The sequence below is a fragment of the Sander vitreus genome, chromosome 20 (genome assembly GCF_031162955.1).
Source record: "Sander vitreus isolate 19-12246 chromosome 20, sanVit1, whole genome shotgun sequence".
Classification (NCBI taxonomy): Eukaryota; Metazoa; Chordata; class Actinopteri; order Perciformes; family Percidae; genus Sander; species Sander vitreus.
The window spans coordinates 8707687-8732169 of record NC_135874.1 but is presented as its reverse complement, the minus strand read 5'-3'; the positions used below and the strand labels follow the sequence as shown (position 1 = coordinate 8732169).

The 24483-nt window shown below is 39.6% G+C and overlaps 1 protein-coding gene across 4 annotated transcripts in view; it reads right to left on the bottom strand.

The window, feature by feature from the left end:
• The window catches only part of sptb (spectrin, beta, erythrocytic), a 60012-nt gene that overhangs the window by 32347 nt on the left and 3182 nt on the right, over nucleotides 1–24483 (bottom strand). For 2 of the 4 annotated variants that reach the window (XM_078276919.1, XM_078276922.1), the window contains exons 1-13: nucleotides 21445–21525; nucleotides 17431–18007; nucleotides 9239–9390; nucleotides 8889–9062; nucleotides 7201–7298; nucleotides 5967–6047; nucleotides 5687–5802; nucleotides 5433–5545; nucleotides 5156–5343; nucleotides 3966–4083; nucleotides 1902–2060; nucleotides 462–764; nucleotides 222–372 (exon numbers count right to left, since the gene is read on the bottom strand). In XM_078276919.1, the coding sequence (XP_078133045.1) occupies nucleotides 222–372; nucleotides 462–764; nucleotides 1902–2060; nucleotides 3966–4083; nucleotides 5156–5343; nucleotides 5433–5545; nucleotides 5687–5802; nucleotides 5967–6047; nucleotides 7201–7298; nucleotides 8889–9062; nucleotides 9239–9390; nucleotides 17431–18007; nucleotides 21445–21498 (2284 nt within the window). In that variant the 5' untranslated portion in view covers nucleotides 21499–21525. Of the gene's footprint in view, nucleotides 1–221; nucleotides 373–461; nucleotides 765–1901; nucleotides 2061–3965; nucleotides 4084–5155; nucleotides 5344–5432; nucleotides 5546–5686; nucleotides 5803–5966; nucleotides 6048–7200; nucleotides 7299–8888; nucleotides 9063–9238; nucleotides 9391–17430; nucleotides 18008–21444; nucleotides 21703–24483 lie in introns of those variants that run through there. The other 2 variants (XM_078276920.1, XM_078276921.1) reach the window with 2 other exon arrangements.

Here is a 24483-nt window from a genome sequence, read left to right as displayed (position 1 = left end):
TAGGAAATATACGATCAAAGAATATGTAAACAAGACCAGACAAAGCATTTCATGATAAAAGTTTTCATATGCTCAATGCTACAGGCACCTTTTGGTTGGTGCTAAAAAAATATAGGGATTCAATAATCGGCCCTTTTCAAGGTCCATGGTCTGTAATCAATTTAGTGTCCTCATTCCTAACAAAACCAGGAGCAAGAGGCCTGATGAGCCACTGCACTTACTGTCTCCGTTGGCGAACTTGAGAGCAGCAGCACTGGCGGTCTGCACTCTCTCTGCCTGCAGAGCGATGTCGTTCTCTAACAGAGCGTGTTTCTGTAACAAGTCTTCCACTTCCAGCAAGTGTTTCCCATAGTCAGGAGACAGAAGTCGAGCCTAAAGACAGGAGGAAAGAACAATCTGATCAGTTTAGTGTCTGAAGAATTCATGTTATTAGTTGATGAATATTGCCTCCTGTGCTGCACCTTCATGTCATCCATCCAGCTGATGATGTAGAGCATCTCCTGGAAGATTCTCTGCAGGGTCAGGTTCTTATCCAGACGCGTTCTACGAGCCTTCAGCAGGTCCTGCAGGTAGTCCCACAGGCGCAGGATGTTGTCTTTCCGCACGTCGATGCGTTTCGCGTCATGGTATCGCTCAGACTCCAGCTCCTTCGAGATGTCCACCAAGACCTGAACACGCTCTTCATACGCAGCGATGTCCGTCTCAATGGCATCGTGCTTTTTCTTCGCTGCCTCCACTGCTGGCAGGTCGTAGCCAAAGTTGTCCTGAGGAGAGGAGATGAGGGCAGAGAGTTGCTCAGGGCACAAGACATAATGGACAGTACATTAGGTATACTTAGCTAATAATACTTCTGTAGTTTTACTAATTCTACTCATTTTAATTGCACGTTTAACTGTAGTGGAATATTGATAATGTGAGGTAATCTTTTACTCAAAGGTGCCCTGTAGACTTTTCCTGTAAATAACCAAAAGTGATGTGTACATTGCATGTTCATTGTGTAAATCCCTGAGCTCTAACAAATGTGCTGAATATGTTTCCTTCCTCACAAAACATTTGCAAACATTTTTGTATTTTAAACCCAGCATTGTTTACAACCATATTTACTAGCTTGCAGACTTCTTCTACCATGCCTTTGCTTTCATATTGCAGCATATCTTTGTGCATTACAACCACCGGTCAGTGTAATAGAGTAAAACTATTAAACTATTAGCAGAATCATAATGTGTGTGGATGAGATAAACAAAACGCCAAACCAATCATAGAGAAAACTGTTTAAAAGTTACTGGAGGAGTGGCCGGTTAGATCAGTTGGTAGAGCAAGTGCACATATATAGGTGTTTATTCCTTGATGCAGAATGTCCAGGGTTCAAATCTGACCTGTGACAGTTTTCCTGTGTGTCTTTCCCCTTTCATGTCTGAGCTGTCCTATCATTAAAGGCAGAAATGCCCATAAAGAATCTTTAAAAAAGAAAAAATGTTACTGGAGGTCAAAACTCCACATGGAGCCTTAAAGTAAAGGATTTTAATAATTTCTTCCACTGATTTTAACATCTACACTTTGTTGACAAACTGATAAATGTTTCCTTTCTTTTAACTTCTTTTTAATTTTTTACTAGTAAATTGCTAATTGCTATTTTTTACCTGGAAGTGATGGAGTCATCTCTCCATTTTTTCATGCAACCTGTTTGTGCCTTTTACCTTTCATCACAAATAATTAGGTGCGCAAACAACCTGCTGTGTCGATTAATTAATGCAAATATTGTTAAAAAAAGACAAAATGTGTCATACATGTCATTTCATTTAAATCAGGTAGTGCTTTTGAGATCAAGGCCTTTTTTCAACAGACACATCAGAACAAATATCAGATAATAGCATCATATAGTTTTATTGTTGATGTATTACCTGAGCCACGAGTCTCTGGTTCTCCAGGAGCCAGGTCTCCCTCATGGCAGCCTTCCTGTCGAATCTTCTGGCCATCTGTTCTAGCTTCTCCTGTCGGATCAGCTCGTCTCTCAGGACGCGCTCCCGTTCATTCTCCGCCCTCTCCAGGCGCTCCCAGGCCTGCACACAGATGATGAGATGATGTTTGTTGTTTTGGAGGGAGGTCGTAGCAATGTGATACTTTCAGTGGTGGGATGTAACTAAGTACATTTACTCAACTACTGTACTTAAGTACAAATTTGAGGTACTTGTACTTTACTTGAGTCTTTTCTTTTCATGCCACTTTCTACTTCTACTCCGCTACATTTCAGAGAGAGAGAAACATTAATAAAACTTTTTACTCCACTATATTCCTCTGACAGCTTTAATTACTAGTTACTTTACAAATTAAGATTTTTGCAAACAAAACACATTACAGTTTATATAATACAATGTTTTATTATAAATTAAACTACCAATAGAACGGCCTACAAGTACAGCTGAAATTATGAGCAGATTAAACACTTAGTTGATTGACAGAACTGTTTGGATCGTTTTTGGAGGATTTTTCAGCATTGAGTACTTTTACTTTTAATATTTTAAGTACATTTTCCTGATGATACTTACATACTTTTACTTAAGTTGCATTTCCAATGCAGGACTTTTACTTGTAACAGAGTATTTTTACCACTGTAAAAATACTGTGTTTGGGTGTTTGTACTTTTACTTAAGTAAAGGACCTGAATACTTTCTATTTCCAGTTTAGAAGTTATTCACTTGAGCCCATCAGCATAGACCTCAGTGGTCAAGGACAGCTACAGAGCAACTCCTGAAGTTGGTTGGTATTAAGTGTTGTAAGCTAGATGTTTGCTGATGCAACTGAGCAAACATACAGTATTTACTCACTGCATTACCCTGTCATTAGGACCTTACAATTAGGGCAGCAACTATCAATTATTTTCATTATGGATTTTTTTTAAATTAATAGTTTGGTCTATGAAATGTCAAACAAATTATGGAAAAATGGCCATCACAACTTCACAGAGCCCGAGATGTCTTCAAATGTCTTGTTTTGTCCAACTTATACTCACAGATATTGAATTTGAAATGATTTAAAACACAGAAAACAAGCACATTCTCACATCTTAAAACTGGCATAAACAGATAATGTTGGACATTTTTGCTTGATTTATGACCTAAATTATTAATTGATTATCAAAATTGTTACTGTCAATCTACTAATTGATTAATCAACTAATTGTTTTAGATCTATTTACAATACCTGTGAATAAATGTCTAATATTGAGCTATATATATATATATATATATATATATATATATATATATATATATATATATATATATATATATAGGGGGAAATGGATCCCAACCTTGCTGTATTATTGACATGTTAGCGTTATGTTCTTTCTTTGGAGACACATTTGTTTTATGTTCTTGTGCCTGCAGTGATGTTGAAGAGATGTTTTTTTATTGTACAGTTTACTGTACTGCACTGGTATTACCAGTATGATTCAAGTCATTTGCGTTATAATTGTTGCCTCGGGACTGTGCAGTGTTAAATGAATGGAATGAATGTTTGTCCATCTAACTGAGAAACCACATCTAACGGAGACGTTTACATGATTGTCAAAAGAGAGACTTCATATGAAAAAGCCAAACATTTTGTCTGTTAAAACTAGGGCTGAAGTGATTAGTTAGTAATCTGTAATCGTTACAGAGTAATCGGTTAGTTCATTTATTTTGATAATCATTTAAATCAGTTTTTTAATGCGAACAACATTCACTCGTTTCAGCTTTTCAATTTTGAGGGTCTGCTGCTTTTCTTTGTGTTATATGATACTAAACTGAATATATTTAGGTTTTCAACTGTTGGTTGGACAAAACAAGCTATTTTAAAACATCTCTTTGGTGATGGGCAATATTTTTGTTATTTTCTGACATTTTATAGCCCAAAGGATTAATCAATGAATCGAGGAAATAATCTGAAGATTAATAGATAAGAAAAAGAAACATGATCCTTCTCACTCTGTTGATATCCGCGACCAGGGCTCCCTCTTTAGGCATGTAGACCCTCTGGTTGTTGGCTCTCATACGACTCTGGATCGTAAACAGCAGCACCTCAAGGTTTCCTTTTTCCTGGAACCTGCAAGAAAAAAACACAAGTGACACAAAAAGGTACAATGAAGCTGTAAAATGTGTACCATTTGTGACTTTATTTCCCAAACCCACTCTCTAAATATTAGAGATATCCTTCATCGTATCCAATGTTCTATAATTGTTTATCTGCCATCTAATATTCCGTCTAATATTCATTTATTTATTTTCCATATATCTACATGCACATGAACTGTGCTCACTTGTATGTGATTATATGTGTGATCAGCATTGGGTCTAATATTTGTTTCCTGTTTGTTTGATGTTTACTTGTTTGCTTGTTTGTTTGTTTGTTTGTTTGTTTGTTGGTTTGTTGGTTTGTTGATCCATAGAAAATCATATACGTCTGTAAAAAAAGTCAAAATTCAGAAGTCAAAATGCATTGTATGCAAAGTATGGAAGTACCAAGTATGGATTGTACTGAATATGAAAATAACAGATAATGCAAAAGAATATATGTTTTAATATGATATAAAATTTATTTTTAAAATCAAAACAGTGACGGATTTGAATAACAAATTTGTTAACTGTAACTTTCAACTTATGCAAAATTGATTGAATTTGGCTGAATAGAGGCCCAGCCAAAAACAACATATCACACAAAAGAATACTTCAGATTGCTTACAAAACTTAACCTAATAATAATGTAATTATCTTAAGAATAGCTAGGTTATATAGAATAATAGCTTCCAACTATTTGCAATACACTTATTGGCAGCCAATAAAAGCTGTTGGAATGATAGTGATCCCTCTTCTGTATCAATGTGCTTAAATGATGATGATCGTGTTCAACAAAGTCAAGGAAAAGAGTTCCTACTAGATTTTATAGAAAACTCTGAACCAGTTGTCCAGAGGTTGTGTTGAAAAGTGGTGGTAAATTACAATTAGTTTCTGTCTGTTTTTCATTGTAACTCTTGATATTTTATGAAATGTGCTTAATATTGTAAAGGTGAGTTATGTTTTCTTCTTCTCTTGAAGATTAAAAAGCACTGGACAAAAAGAACAGATCAGAATAGAAAGAGAAACAGAGAGTGATGTAATGTTGTCTTGGCTCGACTCACTTGGGTGGCTTCTCTACAGTGCGGTAGGTGTTGAAGGCCTGGAGCTGCTGCTGAACTCCAGTCAGAGAGTTGGCAAGTTTGCGGTTGTTCAGCACGATAATGGTCTGCTCGATCCACGTCAGCAGATCTGACGCCAGAGTCTCATACTTATCAATCATCTTCTCTGTCTCGATGGCGTGATCCAGAACCTAAAGAAGGAGGTTGAAGACAATCAGGGAAGCAGGAACAAACTTGTGTTACAAATTTGTCATAATTGTGCGTCATCTTTCCCTCTCACCTTTCCAACTCTCTTGCCCTCGACAGCGAGCTGCTTCATCTTCGAGAAGTAGTGGTAAAATGCCACGACGTACGTGATGATGGACTTCTCATCTGGGTTCTCTGTGAACACATCTACAGAACAAAAAAACGATAGACAAGTCAGTCACAGCCAAGACAGAAACCATCTCTGGTCCTGAGGTCTTTTTTTCCACCAGGCTTAAAGCTCCTAAACATTTATTCTACATAAAGGCACAGCCTCCGTCAGTCACTCGCCTTCTGGGTCTAACAGTTTGGTCACGCCAAGCTGCTGCTCTGCTACGTTGAAAGCGCCCTGAAGGTTGTGGGTCGGGTTGGACCTCTTCAATTTGTTATAGTCCACCAGATCAGGCCTGAGAGAGAAAGATGGAGAGCGCAAGAGAGCAAAAGAGGAAAACGAGACAGTGAAAGAGAAGAAGCCGAATGAGGAGGAGAGACACTGAGCAGACGGGTTTCATGAGCGTTTACATTTCAAAGCTGGTGAAAGTGGATTTGGCCATTCATCATCTTTTCTTACCGGTGTTTGTGTATGAGAGCGTTGAAGGCCATGCCGTCTTTCCAGCTGGTGGTGAAGTTTGTGATGTTGATATTGGGATATCTGCGAAACAAAAGCCAGGGGACGTCATTGACTAAGGGACATTGCTGAGAAGCTCCTGTTTTAAATCAATGTCTGGGATCGGTTCTGTTTCCACAGCTTCAGGCCTGAGCAGACTCAGACCAGTGGCATTTTATGATTTGCTCAAACATTTTGAGGCACAGATTCTAAAATATGACAGAATCCAACTCAAAGCTAGCGAATCACATTCAAATGAATACCTTTAATCTTAAAGAATAGATTAACATTTTGGGAAATTTGCTTATTCGCTTTCTTGCAGAGAGTTAGATGAGAAGATCGATACCACTCTCATGTCTGCACGGTAAATATGAAGCTACAGCCAGCAGCCAGTTAGCTTAGGTCAGCACAAAGACTGGATAAGAGGGGGAAACGGCTGGCCTGTCTCTGTCCCAGGTAACAAAATCAGCCCACAAGCACATAACCTCTCCGTAAAACATGTTGGTATTGTTCAAATTACACAAATGAGATATAACGTGCTAATTAGTGAGTTTTAGAAGTGCTGGTAGGTGGATTATGTTAGACAGAAGCAGGCTAGTTTCCCCCTGTTTTCTAGTCGTTGTGCTAAGCTAAGCTAATTGTATCCTAGCATTTACTTCACATTGACCTTCTCATGTAACTCTCTGCGACAAAAGTGAATAATTGTATTTCCAAAAATATCAAAATATTGCTTGGAGTAAGTAATCATTATGGCTTTATGATTATTAAATATATTATGTAAAGGGTAATGTAAAAACTTCTAAACTGTGGTTCTGAGTGGACATAAACTTTGATGCATATTTAGTTAAATTCCTTCTTAATATCAAAGTAAAAATGAAAGAGTGCTTCACTATCTTTTTTATTAAACATAATGACTATGACCCACTTTTTAATCCATTTTCAACCATAAAAACTAGAATAATAAAAATAGTAACTCATTTTATTTATGGAACACTTTGATGCTTTACATAACAAATTAAATAAGAACCTAGCAGCGCAGGACATATAATAAAATATTAAAAGCTTTTAAAAGGTGAGTTTTCAATTTCAAGACACAAACAAACGAAAAAATCTTTAACCACTAAAAGAGTTACAGCTGTGCACAGAAGTGGATCCTCATACTAATTCTCAAAGGGCTTTTACAACAGCTCCCACTTACCCTGCCGTTTTCATCTGACACCACAGAAGAAGAGCGTCCTTGGCTGAGCGCGTCTCCTTCTGGTCCGCCTGTCCCGTTTCCACAATGATGTCCTGGATCTGAATAAAAACAAAAAGCACAGCTGGATGATACATAATGAAACTTAACTAATGACTATGAGCTTTGCAATCAAACAAGAACAATCCACAGCAGAGAACAAAAACTTCACTGATAGGAACATGTCGCTAATAGCACACTGCAGTAGGGAAACATTTGGGCAAAGTGGCACAAATACCCCTTTGAAATACCAAATTTATTATAACACGAGTAGGGTTTTATTTGTGTACAACAAAACAAATCTCAAGTGATATGTCAGCTATGTTATTAGCAGATTGGATTCTCACAAATCTAAACCTATAGGGTCCAGCTGATAGAACGAGGGGTGGTAATTATTGAAGTTCTTATTTTCCCACACAGTGGGCCAGTAATTAGAGCAGTGTATGTGATCTGAGAGACAGGCCCTGAGAGAGGGCTAAATTTAGCCAGCTTTGGTTCTCTTTGGTTAATGCAGACTGACAATATACAGACAGGAGGACCAAGTCAACTCCTTTCTTTTTCTTTTCTTTTTTTTTAATTAATTTTTTCTAAAAAGGCTGAATTATGCAGGAGGCCATATTGTTTGATCTAATGTGTCTAAAAATAACAATGTTGCTGTCAAATTAAAAATAAATATATGCCCCCTCCAAGAAGATAAAAAAGAGTCAAACAGACATGTTCTGATGTTTGGGATGTGCTTCTTGCAGCAGATAATATTGGAATCTGAAGGCATCTCATTTGAGGAAAAAGAAAAAGTCAAAAACATCCCAATGCTGCCAGTTGAAACTGTTCCTGTACTGCATGCATACACACTAAAAATGACACTAATCAATTATCACACAGCAGGTTATACACTAAATGCAAATAAAAATGAGTATTAAGTCATCATGTACTCTGATTTGATTAATACAATAGTCTATGGTAGCATAATAACATATATTACAGTTATATTTGAACTGTGGTCAGGCTCCACATGTGGCCAGCTCATCATGTTATTTGAAGACTGTGACATGTTAAATAACATTAACAAAATGTGAGTTTTCAGACCAACTGTAATATTGACATTTTTAGATGTAAGAAAATCTAAAGTTTGTGTGCTGAAAAAGAGTGTGTCTGTTGTCAGGAAGATAATTGTTTCTTGTACTGCTGTAACGTGAACTTCCCCCCTGGGGATCAATAAAGTCTCATCTTGTTGTGATGACGGAAGTAGTTGAAGGAATGGTGACTATATACAATGCAAAGTTTAATATTTTTGTGTTTTGATTAGAACTACATCTCCCGTTGCCTGTAACAGAATAACAGGGAGAGAAGAGAGTGAAGTGATGTATATTCAATTGTCCAATGTTTTGTTATTAAAGTGGACTAATATACACTGAAGCTGTCCTTGTAATTTTACTTTTACGCATGACCTGAAATTACGAGTAATTAACTAACGGTTAATAGTACCCAGCCTTAGAAAAGTTTAATTTTTTCAACATCTTCAGGCTTTGAAGATAGTATTCCATTTAACTGATAACAATAAATAAATTATAAAAAAAAAGGGACAAGTGATTCAAATTAGCAAAAAAAAGGAAATAAAGTTGAATATGAGCATTTAGCATAGCCAAGTTTACCTGGAAGCGAAGGATGATGGTCCAGATGAGGCCGAGGATGAGGCGATGGTTGCCATCGACGATGTCGTGTGAGCCCATGTTCTCCAGGTGAACCCTCTGCTCTTTGAGGAACTGCAGAGCCTTGTCCACATTCTCCAAACAGTGGATACGCATTCGGCCTTTAGTGGGTTTTGGCTGAAGACAGACATAAGAAAGAAAACAGAAAGGCACAATTATAAACGCGAGAGTGACCACAAGAGAGAGAGAGAGAGAGAGAGAGAGAGAGAGAGAGAGAGAGAGAGAGGAATAAAACAAAAAGTTAACAGGAGAAAATAAAATGTATAAAAAGGTTTGACGAGGAAGCTTCTTACCAGTCGTTCGCCGGACAGCACCTCCAGCAGTTTAATGAGCATGCGTCCGTCCCGCAGGTCCAAGTAGAGGTCAGAGATGCGACAGCCAACCCGGGACAGGATGGAGTTGACCCATTTAGTAAAGGTCTTCTTCTGAACCGCCTCACGCTCATCTGATGGGAGCACAAAGTTAAAGAAAGAACATGAGCTCCATAAATAATGAAATAACTTTAACACATGTACAGAACAGCACCACTGGAGCTGCTGAGGCTTAACTGTCCTGCTCAAGGGCTGTTTAGATAGATAGATGGATGGAGGCCACTGAGTTGAATTTGCTTTGGAAACAGATAAATCTTACTGGTTAAATGAATCGCCAGTGCAGAGTTAAGCTTTGCACTCTTACGGAAAAAAATAATACTGCCTGAACATACCTAGCTATCTGTAGTGAGCTCCTGTAGTAGTATATAGCCTCCAAGAAATATGACATGTAAAAGGCCCCTGACCCCTCTTAAAGAAGCAAGACCCCCCCGAAAAGAGGCTGTCTGACTCCTGCTCAAAGCCTCCTGCCACAGCTGATAGACACTGACACTCCTCATAGATGGCATACAACATACTAAAGAACATTATACACATTATGGGAAACCATCAAAGGAAACATGATGGACAAGAAAAGATATTTATATTTACCAATTTGAACTCTATTTTAATGAAATGTTGTGTATTGGTAGTATGAAGGAAAAATAAACAAAAAATGAATCTTGGGTTAGATTAGATTGGCAGATACTCAATATTAAGAATTAAGAAAATTTACATTCCATTTACATTTTCTTCTGAGCTCTGTGACTTTCCAACAAGAAGTCACCTAGGGCCCAGTAGGCCTGTTCAGTAATCCATCAATGTCCATAACTGAAACTTCAATTAAAGTCATTTTAATGATACACAGGTTTTCAATAAAGATGTGGACCCTGATCCTATGATTGGTATTTTTGGGATAGCACCTTTGGGCTCTGAACTCACTACTACTTTTCATCTCTGCTGGCTAGACAACTCATCCTTTTGCACTGGAAATCAGCTAACCCACCGTCATTTGGATGCTGGGTGACCGATGTTATGGCACATCTTAAATTAGAAAGAATGCGATGCTCCCTTGGGGGCTCAGATAAGACATTTTAAAAAGTGTGGCAGGCCTTTTTAGAACATATAGAAAATAATTTCAGACCTAGCATATAAATGTATATCTATGCCCTGCATCCTGCCTCCCTCTCTTCTCCCCCCTTTTTTATTTCAAAATTTGCAAAAACCCAATAAAGATGATTTCAATAATAAAGTAAATGTAATGGTCAGCCTTGTCACTGTGCTGCTTACTGTTACACTTGTGTCAAGTGGGCATACGTTAACATTTTGACCACTTTACAGGATCTGGACCAGTCATGTTATCCCTGCCATATATTTGTACAGTGCATCTCTTTTACTGTAATTAGAGCAGTACGTCATTAATGAAATGCTGGTAAAATGCTGAAAGTTTGGTCCTTTTTGCTCAGTTATCGTAGTCATTATTGGTGACTCCTGCTTTGGATATTAACCTGAAAGGCTTGATATGATTACTGATATGACTTCAGTATTTTTGCAGACAGGCCTGCTGCAAATGTGATACGGAAACTCCCCGAGGAAAAGCTTAACTTTACCCATCTATGTCTCCTCATCCTCCCTTCAGAGTAGATAGGGAAGTGGTGCTGCATAATAACATCACATGCATAAAAAGTAAACACACACAAGGTTTCTGCACAGTTAAGCATAGGTGCACATTATTTATGCTGAAATTCCTCGACTCCAAATTTGCCTGAAAACTCAGGAATGACAGCAAAGAGAAAAGCAGAGTATGATTGTCAGACTCTGACAGGTTTTTGGGAGGATGAGCGTTGCCTACATGGTGACACATCGTGCCTGAATCACACTTAAAAATAATATCTCAGAGCACAGCAGATGTGCCTCCTACTCAGCAGCAACAATAAACAATTTTTATTGGACCATATGTCAGCATGACCCAAAGTACTATACTCTTTTTTTATTTTGTCTGTGGACACACTTAATATGAATGGGAACGGGGGTGGTGTGAGTGGGTGTGTTCTTGCCACTGGGGGTTGTGTTTGCATTTAGTCAGCATATTAAATGCCCTGCACAATTTAAACCTTCTCTTATGCACAGAATATAATGCAACTGTGACATGTACTGAGCACGACTTTTATTATTTTACAACTTGTCATTGCATTCTTGTGAACAAATTATTTCACAGCAGCACCGTTTATAAATGGTCTAAAACATATTTTTGGCATTTCTCAACTTCAATTTCTTATAATTACTTATCTGACTCCAAATGCACCAAAAACGATCTATCTGCAATAAGCTAATAACAACCCCGTCGATTTATAAATCTAGCTCTAGAAATTAAACAACATCATATGCATACATGATATTTTACACATTTCTGTAAGGCTTCATTCCAACATATTTAACATAGACATTGGAAGATTAAATGTTAAATTTACAGGTGATTCAAGGGCTAGGTAATATCATAAAAATCAAGGTCACAATATAAACAAAGATATAATAAACATATTATAAACTCATCTATAATGAACATATAATAGGCTAATATATGCAATAATAATACATATACAATTATCACATGATGTTGAATTTGATGTTTCATAAATGTACTTTAACTGTAAACTCAGTTAATGTGTTCAATGAAAACTTGGTTAATTTAGTTTTTTACTTAGTTTTATTACTTATTTATTTTATCGATGAGTTAATTTAACCAGATCAATACAGATAAACAATGTGCAATAAGAAAAGGAAATGCAACAGATGTAATGTATTCAGGACGTCTAGCTAAAGCTAGTTTGCAGTTTTATCTCAAATTGGAATCATTCCTTTGGACGACAGAATTGTCATAATATGATCATATAATCATGATATGACTTGTCAATAAACAATACTATTAAATTTATAATCATAATAACGGTCTTACACATCTCATAACTTTCATAGTAACTAATACTGGGCTGTACTTTCTTATTCTGGATATGCGTTTTTTTCTTATACTGGATATTAATGCTGAAACAATCAGCTGAGGTATTAATTGACAGAAAATTAGCTGGGCAATTGTAATGAATGGCTGTCATTTAAGGTAATTTCTTATGTAAAAATGACAAAACATCACTGGTTCCAGCTTTTCAAATGGTTTTCTGAGCATTCCTGGACTATAAACAGGATATTTAAAGATATGCGTGGAAACTTGGGTATTTCTTTGTATTTGCTGCGGCCAAATAACTGATCTCATCATGACAATAATCATTAGTTGCAGCTCTAGTAGATATGTAGTTCTTGATTTAAGCTCTTTGGAGAATATTTTAGAACAATCTGGAGCAAGGAGGGCAGAAGGGCGATGCAAGACGACTACAGTTACCTTGATTGCACCCACAGCTCCCAGCACACACACACACACACACACACACACACACACACAGACATTTTCCCCTCAGTCATACCAGCTTGCAACATGTAACTTCCCCTCGGTCTGCCTGATACACAGTTTGCCTTGTATATTCCTGAACCCAAATCTGACTGCAAACTAAGGAGTGCAAAGGACTGCATCCTTAATGACTGGTGTAATAAATGATTCAGACCCTGGGGCTGTGGAGAACAAGCAAGGAACAAGCTAAAGAGGAGGAACAGAAGAAGAGGGAAGAAAGAAAGGAAAGAGTAGTAGAGAGAAGGAGTTAACGATATTGGATTAAAGGTTAAGAAGGAGACAATAAAGGGAGGCGAGACTAAAGAAGATGAGAGAAAAAGAGGATAGGTGATAGAGAGCATGAAGCATCAGACAGAAAGTGATGGAGAGAGTGACTAAGATGCAGGCTTACAGGTTAAATCTACAGAGACTCAACCAGGAAAATAGAACAGGATACATTACCGACAGTATCTAAAAAAAATGACCCAGTAAGGACCAAAGAAAGCTCCAGCTTCATTCTTAGCATCATCAAAGAGAAGAAAGCAGGGTTTATTGTATGTAAAACACATGATGCAGCAGAGTACAGTGAATAAATCATGCTTTTTCTGTTCCCCTCAGCGGAACAACAGCACACACCGCACCACTACTCGACACGATTACCACACCATGAAAAAGTCATGGCAATTAAAACATGCAAATAACTCAAACTCCATGAGGGGTGTCAGTGATTTAGCACAAACATTTGCATCATAATCTGTCAAAACAAAAAAAAGCATCCACAAGACACCTCTACTTTATGTGCAGTAAAACCTGTGACAGATGCTTTCTGAACTATTTGGGGCACTGCCTCCAGAGGGTTTAACAGTGGAGGCAGTAAGAGGACAATTAGAACACATCCCCAAAACGAGCACATGGTTCTCCCGTATCGTCTCACATCACAAGACCTTGAGAGGAGACAGAGTACACACTGATGCTCCTGGCCATTTAGGAAGCATGGGACAACAAAGGGGGAGGAGGAGTTGGAGGAGGGAAGGAGGATCCTTGCTTGCATGCATCTCGCTGAGCCGTCTCCAGATGAGTTGTTCAACAAGCTCAATTTGACAACAGCTCTATGTGTGCACTCGCTGCTGAACAAAGCCTTTCAGTGATAAGTCTGAAAACAAAGTTCTGTTAAACCTCAAAATTCCAGTAGCAGTATTGTAGAGCAGAACATCAATATACTATGTAAACTATTTGTGATATAAGACTCAATATCGTCTGGGATTTCATTATCTTAAAGGTGCTGTAGGTAGGATTGCGAAGATCCAGGACTTAGCCAAAAAGTTTGAACATCGACAACTTCTCAATCCCTCCCCCCTTTCTGCTAAAGCCCAAAATGGTCTCCTAAGCCCCTCCCCCCACAAGGGAGAATGAATGCGTGTGCATGAGCAGTGATTGACACGCAGTGAGACACCCCCGGCCTTGATTGGTGCATCTGAACAGGGAGCTGTGGATTTTTGCAAATCACACTACAGACTGTAGGTGATGCCAGAGGAGCCAGATTTCTTTTAAATGACCTGCTTCATGTAGTTCTACTGGAACATAGGGTCAGTTTCAGCAAATATGACAGAAAGTTGGTTTTATAAGTATTACCTACTGCACCTTTAATATCAAGATATATGTTGGTTGTGTTGTCTTTTCCAGGTCTTCTACAGTTCTTCTACAATCTGAGTGTTCGAGCCCAATAACAGGAGGAGTGAATTATTCTACTTCTTTAATCTGTACATATTGATATTGAGGTTTTTGTTATGAGTGCCATTATTTGGGTTAGCTGCCCAGTGCTGTCTCCCATCCAGTTATTGTGTCGCTGTACTGCTTTTGGGATATAAAATGAAATATACTATACTTTACATAGTAGGCCATACTTTTCTGAACACATTGAATTTAATTTGCTTTTCTTTCGCTGTGTGTCAGAGGCCTCTCTCTCTCTGCCCCCTTTCCTGTCATTGTCCAGCTGCTCTAAAATAAAAGCCCAAAAAATAATCTTAAAAAAAAGATATCAAAATAAACGTCACGTAGAACAAGTCGAATGGGACCACAAGCAGGAATTGGCACATATGTCTCCCGGTGAGGTACGCTGTGTTATATAATTGTTGTATTTTGGGATAAAGCCTTATGATCTGTGACATGTCAGAACATACTGTAACAGTACCACAAGTTGAGAAGTGTCATAAAGTCAGCAAACGGACACAGTAATGTCAGTTATACCGCAATATGTATATATTTATGAAGTTTGCTTACTTTAGCTAGTTTTGCTTTAAGGTTTCATATCAAAGTTGGTGTTTTAGATTTATTGTAAATGAAAGCTAAACTTTTTGTATGATTTTCACTTCAATCATGGCAGAGGTGTACCTGAAAGGGGCACTTGGCTTTTTTTTTAAAGATAAATGACACATTTAGATGCAGTTCATAAATAGGAAAGTAGCTGTAGTAGTTCATACGAAGGGCTAACCACAACTTCACTGTATGTTTAATGATTGAAGCTGCAATTGTCATACATTCTTATGAATTAAATATTTTTGAGCAAGTGCAGCAGTCATATACAGTATCCAACTTTTCTGACACACTGAGTGGACTGCAGCAGCGTCTTGTCACTGCTGTGCTGCGTTCCTTTTCCAACTTACCGGCTTTTTCTTCCTGCCTATCAGTGCCAGCCTTACTAAACATTCCTCTGTTTCACATGCTTTTACTGTGTTATCTCTCATCCACTCTTTGACTCCAGTGAAAGCCCAATGACTTATTCATGCTGATGTATTTTCCCTGTACACACCCTGATCCATCTTTTCCCACAGTCAGCTCTTACTGGATGTGGCCCAGTGGGTCCCCCAGCACCCTGCTACATGCCTGGGTCATGGCCCTGCAAGAGCCATGACACCATGTCTTTATCAACACGCCTGTCCGAAGTACACTTACACAGGAGTTTAGATGAAGCAACTCCTCTGGACAAGATGAATTGTCGGAGGTTTTGCTAAATGGACTCACATTCTGCGACATCATATTAATGCACATTAGAGGCTGTCAAGGTTTCTTGATGTTGTAAAGAACAAACCTTACCAGCATTCTGACTCGTAAGGATTCATTTAGAGCTCCAGGAAAGTCTGTTTACAGGTGTTGGAGAATACTATTGCAAATGTTAAAAAAAAAAAGTTGAATAAAGCCTTTTGTGGCTTCAGAGGGAGCTGCGTTAAATCTAATAAACTGCCTCAAGTCATGTCACTTGAGTCAGCGTCAGTTGGGGCTGAAGACTACAAGTCTGAAAATGACAAAAATCTGGGGAAGAAGAAAACTTGACAAACAAGAACATACATTCACAATGATTTGAGGGCCAAACTCATGCAAAACATTGTATTTTTAACAATACACAGGAGATCAAGGGCCCAAAAACTTGAAGGGGAAGGTGTTCAGACAGCTGAAGAAAGCCAAAAGGTTAAAGATCAAAAATTAACTAGACAAGATAGAGGGAAAGATGGTTGCTTTTTGTGCAACCAGGGCAGCAGAAAATACTCAACACCAATGAGTGTGTCAAACTCCAAGAAAGACATAAGAAAATGGATGAATGTTTGAAATCAATAAATGCAAAGCAAAGACTGTTTTCTCTTTCTCTATTTATTACTTATGTTTTTTCTGTTATTGTTGTTCTGTCCAACTTGCTGTCTTGACCAGATCTCCCTAATAATGGGTAAATAAAAAGCAAATAAAATGTCATGAAATGTAATTGGTGGATCAATACACTTGGCTCCAAAGAAACCACTCTAATTTGGGAAAGCTTCAGAAGTTTTCCGCTTCACGGATCAGTTGACTCTGCAGTCTTCAGAATCAGTCTGTACTTGAAATCTAGCAGAGGCAATAAAAAAGCATGTTTCCCTCTCTGTTCCTGCATCATCTCCTCCATTTTCTTCCTCTCACTAATGCACTCCTGTCATCAGGGAGTTGGATAGCATAGTGCAAGCTAACGAAAAATCCACAGTGACGGCAAACCTCTCTTTTAAAACCTTAATAACACAGGCGGAAGGAGAAGCACGGGAGAAGTTAAATCGCCAGAGAAATTTATTCTTTTTTAACACCGCCAACGCAATCATTCAGGGCAAAAAGGAGGCTAGGATCAAAACACACTTTTGCTTTGTTCTTTGGAACAGTTTGCGAAGGGTAAGGGCCATATGGAGAAAAGGTCACAAGCTAAAATTATGAATATGTTGTCATAAAGAAAATGGAGCACATAAGAGTGCATAACACTACCTTTGGAGGGAAAACCATCACAACCTTTTTAGGAGTTTGCCTATGAATTATTCAAAATCAAGTCAAGTCAGTGAACAATTGGGGCAGAGCTACGGCTTCCTGAAAATAAATAAATGACTACCTTATAGATTCAATAAAAGGGCCAATGCTTTGGAAGCTCAGACTTTCTTTGCTGTTAGCTTTCTCCAGTTCTCACAACAGGATGACAAACTAACCTCACACTTGCTCACATCACAGCCCAACCTCCCTGCGATCCCATGCTGGCCTAAACCCAAACACAAGTTGGGGAAGGGAGGGGCATGATTGGAAAAGTGCTTTCTCTCTCTGTCTCATCGGTGAGGAAGGAAAGGATGGACAAACTCCCTCTCAAACACACACAAATGCACAAACAAACACAAACGGCTCTTCCATCAGGACGCTGTACCTTGCAACTGTCTGAAGCGTCCGTCCAGGATGGAGTTGAAACAGATGTTGGAGGTGCTGTAACTCAGCCAGCGCGCCCGCTTCATACTTTTAGCTGAAGAGGAAGAGGAGGAGGAGAGGAGGGTGGGGGGAGGGTGAGGGTGAGAGGGCCTCTGACGTCTGGGGGTGCAGGAGGAGGACGAGGAAGAGGATGAGGAGAAAGGGCAGAGTCCCGCAGGTGCCACGGCGAGAGGCACGTGCATGAGAGTGCCGTTCCTCTCCGAGTGGTGTTCAGGCTCCAGCTGCTTCCTGCTGCTGCTGCTTCCCCTGGTTGCCTTCCTACTTTCAGGTCTCTGGGCCCGGTGGACCGGTGGGGTGCTCCTGCTCCGGCTGATGCTCATGCCCACCCGAACAGGGGCCTCTTTCTCCGGCGGGGCATAGGGCCGGACGGCAGCCTCCTTAGTCCCTCCGCTGCTGCTCCGGATGGCTGTGGTGTCCCTGCTGCTGGCCTTCAGGCTGATCTTGACCTCTCGGAGCCGGGGTTGGCTTATAGGGGCAGCGCGCAGCAGGCACGGGCTGCTCATCTTGACCCCCAAACACTGACAACAACAACAACAACAACAACACAGCCTGGAGCCAGCAGAGGAGCTTGGCACTCCACGTCTCTCCTCTTCTCTGTCTCTTGGCTCTCTGTCCTCCTTTCCAGATCGCTCTCGTGTTCACTCCTGCTCCCTCCCTCCTTCTTCTTTCTTTCTTACTCTCTCCTCACTGCTGCTGTGATGATGCTATGCCTCCACGCTCAGGCGGCACAAGGGCTCAGGCAGCCTTCAGTTCAGTTTAAAGTGGTTTCTCCAGCCCCATCCATGCATACAATATGTTTTTTAATACGTCCACATGCACACAAGACTCCCTCCCTCTACCCAGCACTCCCACACAGTATTGATATCACTGAATGTGAAGTGTATTTTCCTGTGCCAGTAATCCAACATAAAACTGTCCATCTTAAAGGAAGGTGTCTTTTTTTAGGTGTATGTAAGGAGTAGTGTAAGTGGCTGGATATTCATTACGTTATGTATGTGCTCTGAAGGCATGCTGGGTGCATATTTCTCAGTTCACAAGCTGTAAATCAGCAGCGACGACATTCAAAGCCTCTCTCATCTCCTGCCTCTTTTTTGACTTTCCTCCCTCTCTTCCTACTCTCTCTCTCTCTGTGTCTCTCTCTCTCTGACAGGAAACACTGATTGCATTACAGAAACATCAGTGCAGCAGCACTCTAACACAATATCCCCAACACCCACACAGAAGCCTTCATCACTTAAAGAGACAGAAAGAGATAGCAAGAAAAGTGGTGGAAGCTCTAACAGATAAATGGTCTGGACATGACATCATAAATTTTGGCTACCCAGAGTTTGGTCTTGATATTAAAACCATAATACGTAGTATTGTGTCTTTCCAGACCAAAATGTGTACGTAGCATCCACAGCATCGAAAGCTGAAAGCTAGCATCAAATGTTCAAATCAGACAATTCTTGAACTTGTAATCCTTTAGATTTTCATTATATCAAACCTCATTTTTTATACTATTCATGACAAGCATTTTTTTCAACAATAGCCATTTAATGTATGTATGTATTTAGGCTTTGGCCATTTACAGTAAAGTGTTATAAAGTTTTGGCGGGAAAAGGCTCTGCTCTTTTAAGGGGGGTACTACTCCCCCCCAAATAATTCTTGCTGAAGTCAACAATACTTAAAGCACATAAGGAGAAAGTTTTGTTTGTGGAGTGAGCTGCAGCTGCCACATACACCCGTTAGACGAGCATTGCATGGTGCTAGTCAGTTGGTAGCCAAGCAACTGATGAATGAGCCAAGGATTGTGAGGTGAGGCATGAATGAAGCAGCTGATCATCAGTACTCTGGGCCTGACCTAACGCAATGCTGCATATATACATTTTCATTATCTATAGTGGAAATACCAAGTCACAAGAGATTCACAGGAAACAATGCATACACATGAATATGATGTTCAAGCGAGTGTATGTTCGAATTTCACGTATGTGGAAGACGACATTTGATCTTAAGGTTAGTACTACAGTTTGTTTGGGTAGCTATTTTAGTAGTCTTGCCAGACCTTACTCCACAGCACTGCGGAGTAGATATTTTTACTGCCCATGGTGGTCAATAAACTGTGGGACATGGTCTTTTATGTAAACACTTAACACATTTCAGACCTCGGCTTTAGTCGTTTCCTTCTGCTGCTGTATTTGGAAATGCCGACGACTTTATTTGATCGGCACTATTTATTCTCTATAGACATTTGAGTTGAGCACAGCAGTTCTTTTCATATATATACATATGTTTTTTAAATACTCAGTAAATTCTTAAAAAAGCTGGGCACTATAGTTTTTACCAAATGTTACTCAAACATTGGCAAATAGTGTTTTTGGTGGGAACTATTTTTAGCTACGGATTTGTTGCTCTACTGAGTATTTATGGCAGCATATTCATCTGGTAGTGACTCAAAATGAACTTCAGTGTGTGTGTGTGTGTGTGTGTGTGTGTGTGTGTGTGTGTGTGTGTGTGTGTGTGTGTGTGTGTGTGTGTGTGTGTGTGTGTGTGTGTGTGTGCGCTTCCATTGGTGGGTATTTTTTTGAAAGTAAGTGCATGAGGTGAAATAAGGCGGGGGAAAAACAACTTGTGTTGATACTGTAGTACACAAAGATGGAGAAAAGGAAAATGACAGTGGCCTCATGTGGCACTGATTAAGTACAACACGCTGAATACCACATATTTTTGGCATATTTTTTCATAACTTAATAATTGGAGATAACAATCAGCATTTATTCTACTGTACATTTATGATTTTACAGTGGTGGTAAGTAACTAGCAGTAGAATATTTGCCTCTGAATTATAGTGGAGTACAAAGTAGCAGAAAATGGAAATACTCAAGTAAAGTACAGGTGCCTGTGTGTGTGTGTTCATGGTAATGAAGGAACCTGTCACCCAGTGCAACAGTGTGACTCATTTATGTTTTTTAGGACAACAATTGACCTCTATGGCACAGAGGAATAATCCATATCAGGTTTTGGCTACACAGGCTTGTGTAGACTTGTTGGTGGGGTCAATTTATTGTTGGTTTTGCTCTTTTCAGGTGATTTGTTAACAATAAGAATATGGAATATCACCAGAAGTTCAAATCAAAAGTTTGCAAAATTATAACTTTTTTATATCGGCAATGTTCTTGTAGCTACTTGTGTTTAGACATTTAGCTTCTTTGGGGTTTGTAGAAAAACAACAACACTATTCCAAAGTAAGGTATCAAAAAAATGTTTTGCATTTGTATTGAAACTCAGCAATCATATCTCTACTAGTATCAAAATGCGTCAAACAATACCCAGTGCTACCCAGAAGTGCCTTCGCTCCACAGAGCTAAATGCATTCATTTTACAACTTTGTGACTGACCTCTCTTGTGTCTACGGCTTTACAAAAAAATGACCATGGTGTGACCCTGAACACCCCATCTATGTTACGCTTCCTTCCAACACAGAAACTATTTAAAAACTCCAAGCAGCGACCCCACAGGTGGGTCACAGCTTACCAGCTTAGCCAGAAATGCCAGAGATCTGTGCTATATGAGGCAGACGGGCAGGTCAGCTGTTTAGTTCAGTCAGACGCTGGACATTCTGGGAATGTGCAAGCGATCCCAGTTACAGTACTTGCAGAGGGTGCGGAGCAGTGTCAGGGCTCAGCTGTTGGTGGTGTGTGACCCCACGAGTAACATGTACACACACAACAACACCTGCAGAGCTCTAGCTAAGAGCCTTGGCGTAAAATCAAAGGTCACCTGGAGTCGGAATTATGTAATTTTTCAACTAAATCTAAAAAGGGAAGGTGAGCGACACATTCAAACCTGCCAAAGCTAAACAGACACCCATTATAGTTCATCCTTTCTGCCCTTCCCAGGCACTGTCATCTCAAAAATGTGTCACACAAATGCCTCAGAAAGGACACAGCCTGTTTACTATGCATGCACTCACCTGCGAGGGCCTTGATGCGCGAGCGCTCAAACAGCCTGGCAGAGCTGTTGTCATTGTCGAGTTCTTCGTCAGTGGTGTCGAAGCGGGTGTTGATGCGGCTGTACTGCTGCGTGATCTCCGCATTGTCAAAGTCTGTGGTGGAGGTCATGGCGGAAGCCAGCGTGGCAAGCGGGTGAGGGGACGGCAGGCGGCGTCCTCAGGTGGTCTGGGTGTGGAGGGGATAAAATGACAGGATGGACCGTGAATACTGGAGGTAGTCTGAAATGGAGGAGGGAGACAGACAGTAGAGGTGTTATTATGATTAATGATGATGATAAACTGGGGTTCAGCACTTACAAATCTGAAACTGACACTAATTTAACCATATTTACATATTCATAGACTGGATGTTTCTGGATTTTTAAATGAAGTAATTAAACTTTTTTGTGGAAAGACTATATCAGACACAAATTGTAGGGCTGCAACAATTAGTGCCACATTTCAGCTGATTCATTTGATGGTTCCAGATAAGCAACTATGAGAATTTGCTGTTGTTCCTACAGTACAGTCAATTTTAGTTTTGGACTGTTGGAAAAAAAAACAAGACATTACATTGATGACATTACCTTGGCCTCTAAGACATTGTCTTCAGATGTTTTAAACACCAATGGATTACTCAAGAAATGAATCGGATAAAACACTGTCTCGCTGCAGTTTAATTTGTATTTTGGTGTTAAGTTTCAATGTATCAACCCCATTGGGAAGGGGCTGTATCTATACCTGGCATGAGAATGTCATTTTTGAAATTTGAAGAGATCTGTTATCTCAGATGTGGTACAGTACAGGTATATTTTTACATAGACACCTTGCCTACCATAGCTTTCAAATTGGCCCCACAAGCTCCTGTGCCCCTCACAATCTCCATTTTGTGCGTTTCACTTTGCTCAACTGTCACCCTGCAGTGTGTCAGTGTATTCTTTGTGTAGAATGGCGGGTTGAAGGGTAGCAGCTCAGATAGCTCTCTATCTGGGTGCAGCATAGCTCTCTTATCATGTCACACAGGGGGAGGGCAACCCCTCTGTACTAGAGAACATGACGAAACCACCTTCTTTTGAATGATGCAGCTCGCATAGTTTGAACTGTGTGTGTGTGTGTGTGTGTGTGTGTGTGTGTGTGTGTGTGTGTGTGTGTGTGTGTGTGTGTGTGTGTGTGTGTGTGTGTGTGCGCTTCCATTGGTGGGTATTTTTTTGAAAGTAAGTGCATGAGGTGAAATAAGGCGGGGAAAACAACTTGTGTTGATACTGTAGTACACAAAGATGGAGAAAAAGGAAAATGACAGTGGCCTCATGTGGCACTGATTAAGTACAACACGCTGAATACCACATATTTTTGGCATATTTTTCATAACTTAATAATTGGAGATAACAATCAGCATTTATTCTACTGTACATTTATGATTTTACAGTGGTGGTAAGTAACTAGCAGTAGAATATTTGCCTCTGAAATATAGTGGAGTACAAAGTAGCAGAAAATGGAAATACTCAAGTAAAGTACAGGTGCCTCAAAATTGTACCTAAGTACAGTATTTGAGAAAATGTACTTAGTTACTTTCCTTAACTGCTGACATGACTTGACTACAGAGGTGCATTCAGAGAAGAGGCCCTCAGTGGTGCACAATAATAGCACCCTACAGGTCTCCCTCCTCCTCCTCCTGCTCAGTATCATTCCTCTGCAGAGGGCTCTTATCGGCCCGTGACGCTCGACCCACCACTGGGGATCCCCTTATCACCTCACACACAACCTGGACAGGAACACTGCACAACATACTCAATTTGCACAAACCCTCTTTACATGCCGTACAAACCTGTATCCACAAGCCGTCAGCCGTTTTACAAAAACCTATAGGCCTATAACTGTGTCGAAGGGCTGACTGACTGCTTGCTTCCAAACACAAACCGCAGCAAATTAGGTGTGTGAGCTGGGACGTGTACTCAGTTAGACTGTACTCGGCTCCATTTAAAGCTGTTTTAAAGGCAAGCTGGCCTCCTACTTATAGACAGTCCTGTGACAGAAAGTTCACTGCCTGCCACAGCAATGTGTGTGTGTCTGTCAATAGTGTCCTTGAGCAAGAGACACAGCTCTTATATAGCTCACTCACAGTAGGTCACCCTGTCAGCTGTAAATGCAGAATAAAAGTCAAAAAACCAACAATAAGATGAAATCACGATAATTAGAGTGCTGAGCTGGAGTGACAGTATGCAAATGCCTTCAATGCACATGCAGATCTCTAACAAAAACAGTACTGAAAACTAGTTTCCATTACAGCTGCAACCAACAGTTGTTTTTACTATCCACTAACCTTTCAATTAGTTTCATTGTATAGCTGTAATCATTAGCAGATGAAGCGATCAGAAAAATAATCTGCAACAATTGTGATAAGAAATTAATTGTGATAATTGTGATAAAAAATCCTGGTTCCAGCTTCTGAAAAATGAAGATGTACTGCTTTTTTGGTCTTATTTTATATTAAATTAAATGTCTTGGTTTGACAAAACAAGAAACCTAAAGACTTTATCCTTTTGTGACATTTTATCACCTACAAACACCTACAGTTGCAGCCCTAATTGATTTACTAATTGGTAAGTCTATAAAATGTTAAATAATGATAAATAGTTCTTTGTTATATTTAATTAACAGTCAAAAAGCCCAAAATATGCAATGATAGGATGATATCATTTTTTAAAGATTATGTTTTGGGCATTTCCACCTTTAATTGATAGGACAGCATAGATATGAACGGGGAGAGAGAGGGGGAAGATGTGCAGGAAAGCGCCGCAGGTCAGATTTGAACCCTCGGCCTCTGCGTGGAGGAATTAACCTCTATATCTGGGCGCTTGCTCTACCAGGTAAGCTACCCGGGCGCCCATTATGCTACAAAATTAATATTCTGGCAAGGGACCATCTGATAACCAGATAATAACAAATAGTTTCAGCATTACCTGTCTGAATTCCACAAAGCTAACATCATTAAAACATAAATGAAGTAATGTTATTATAAGT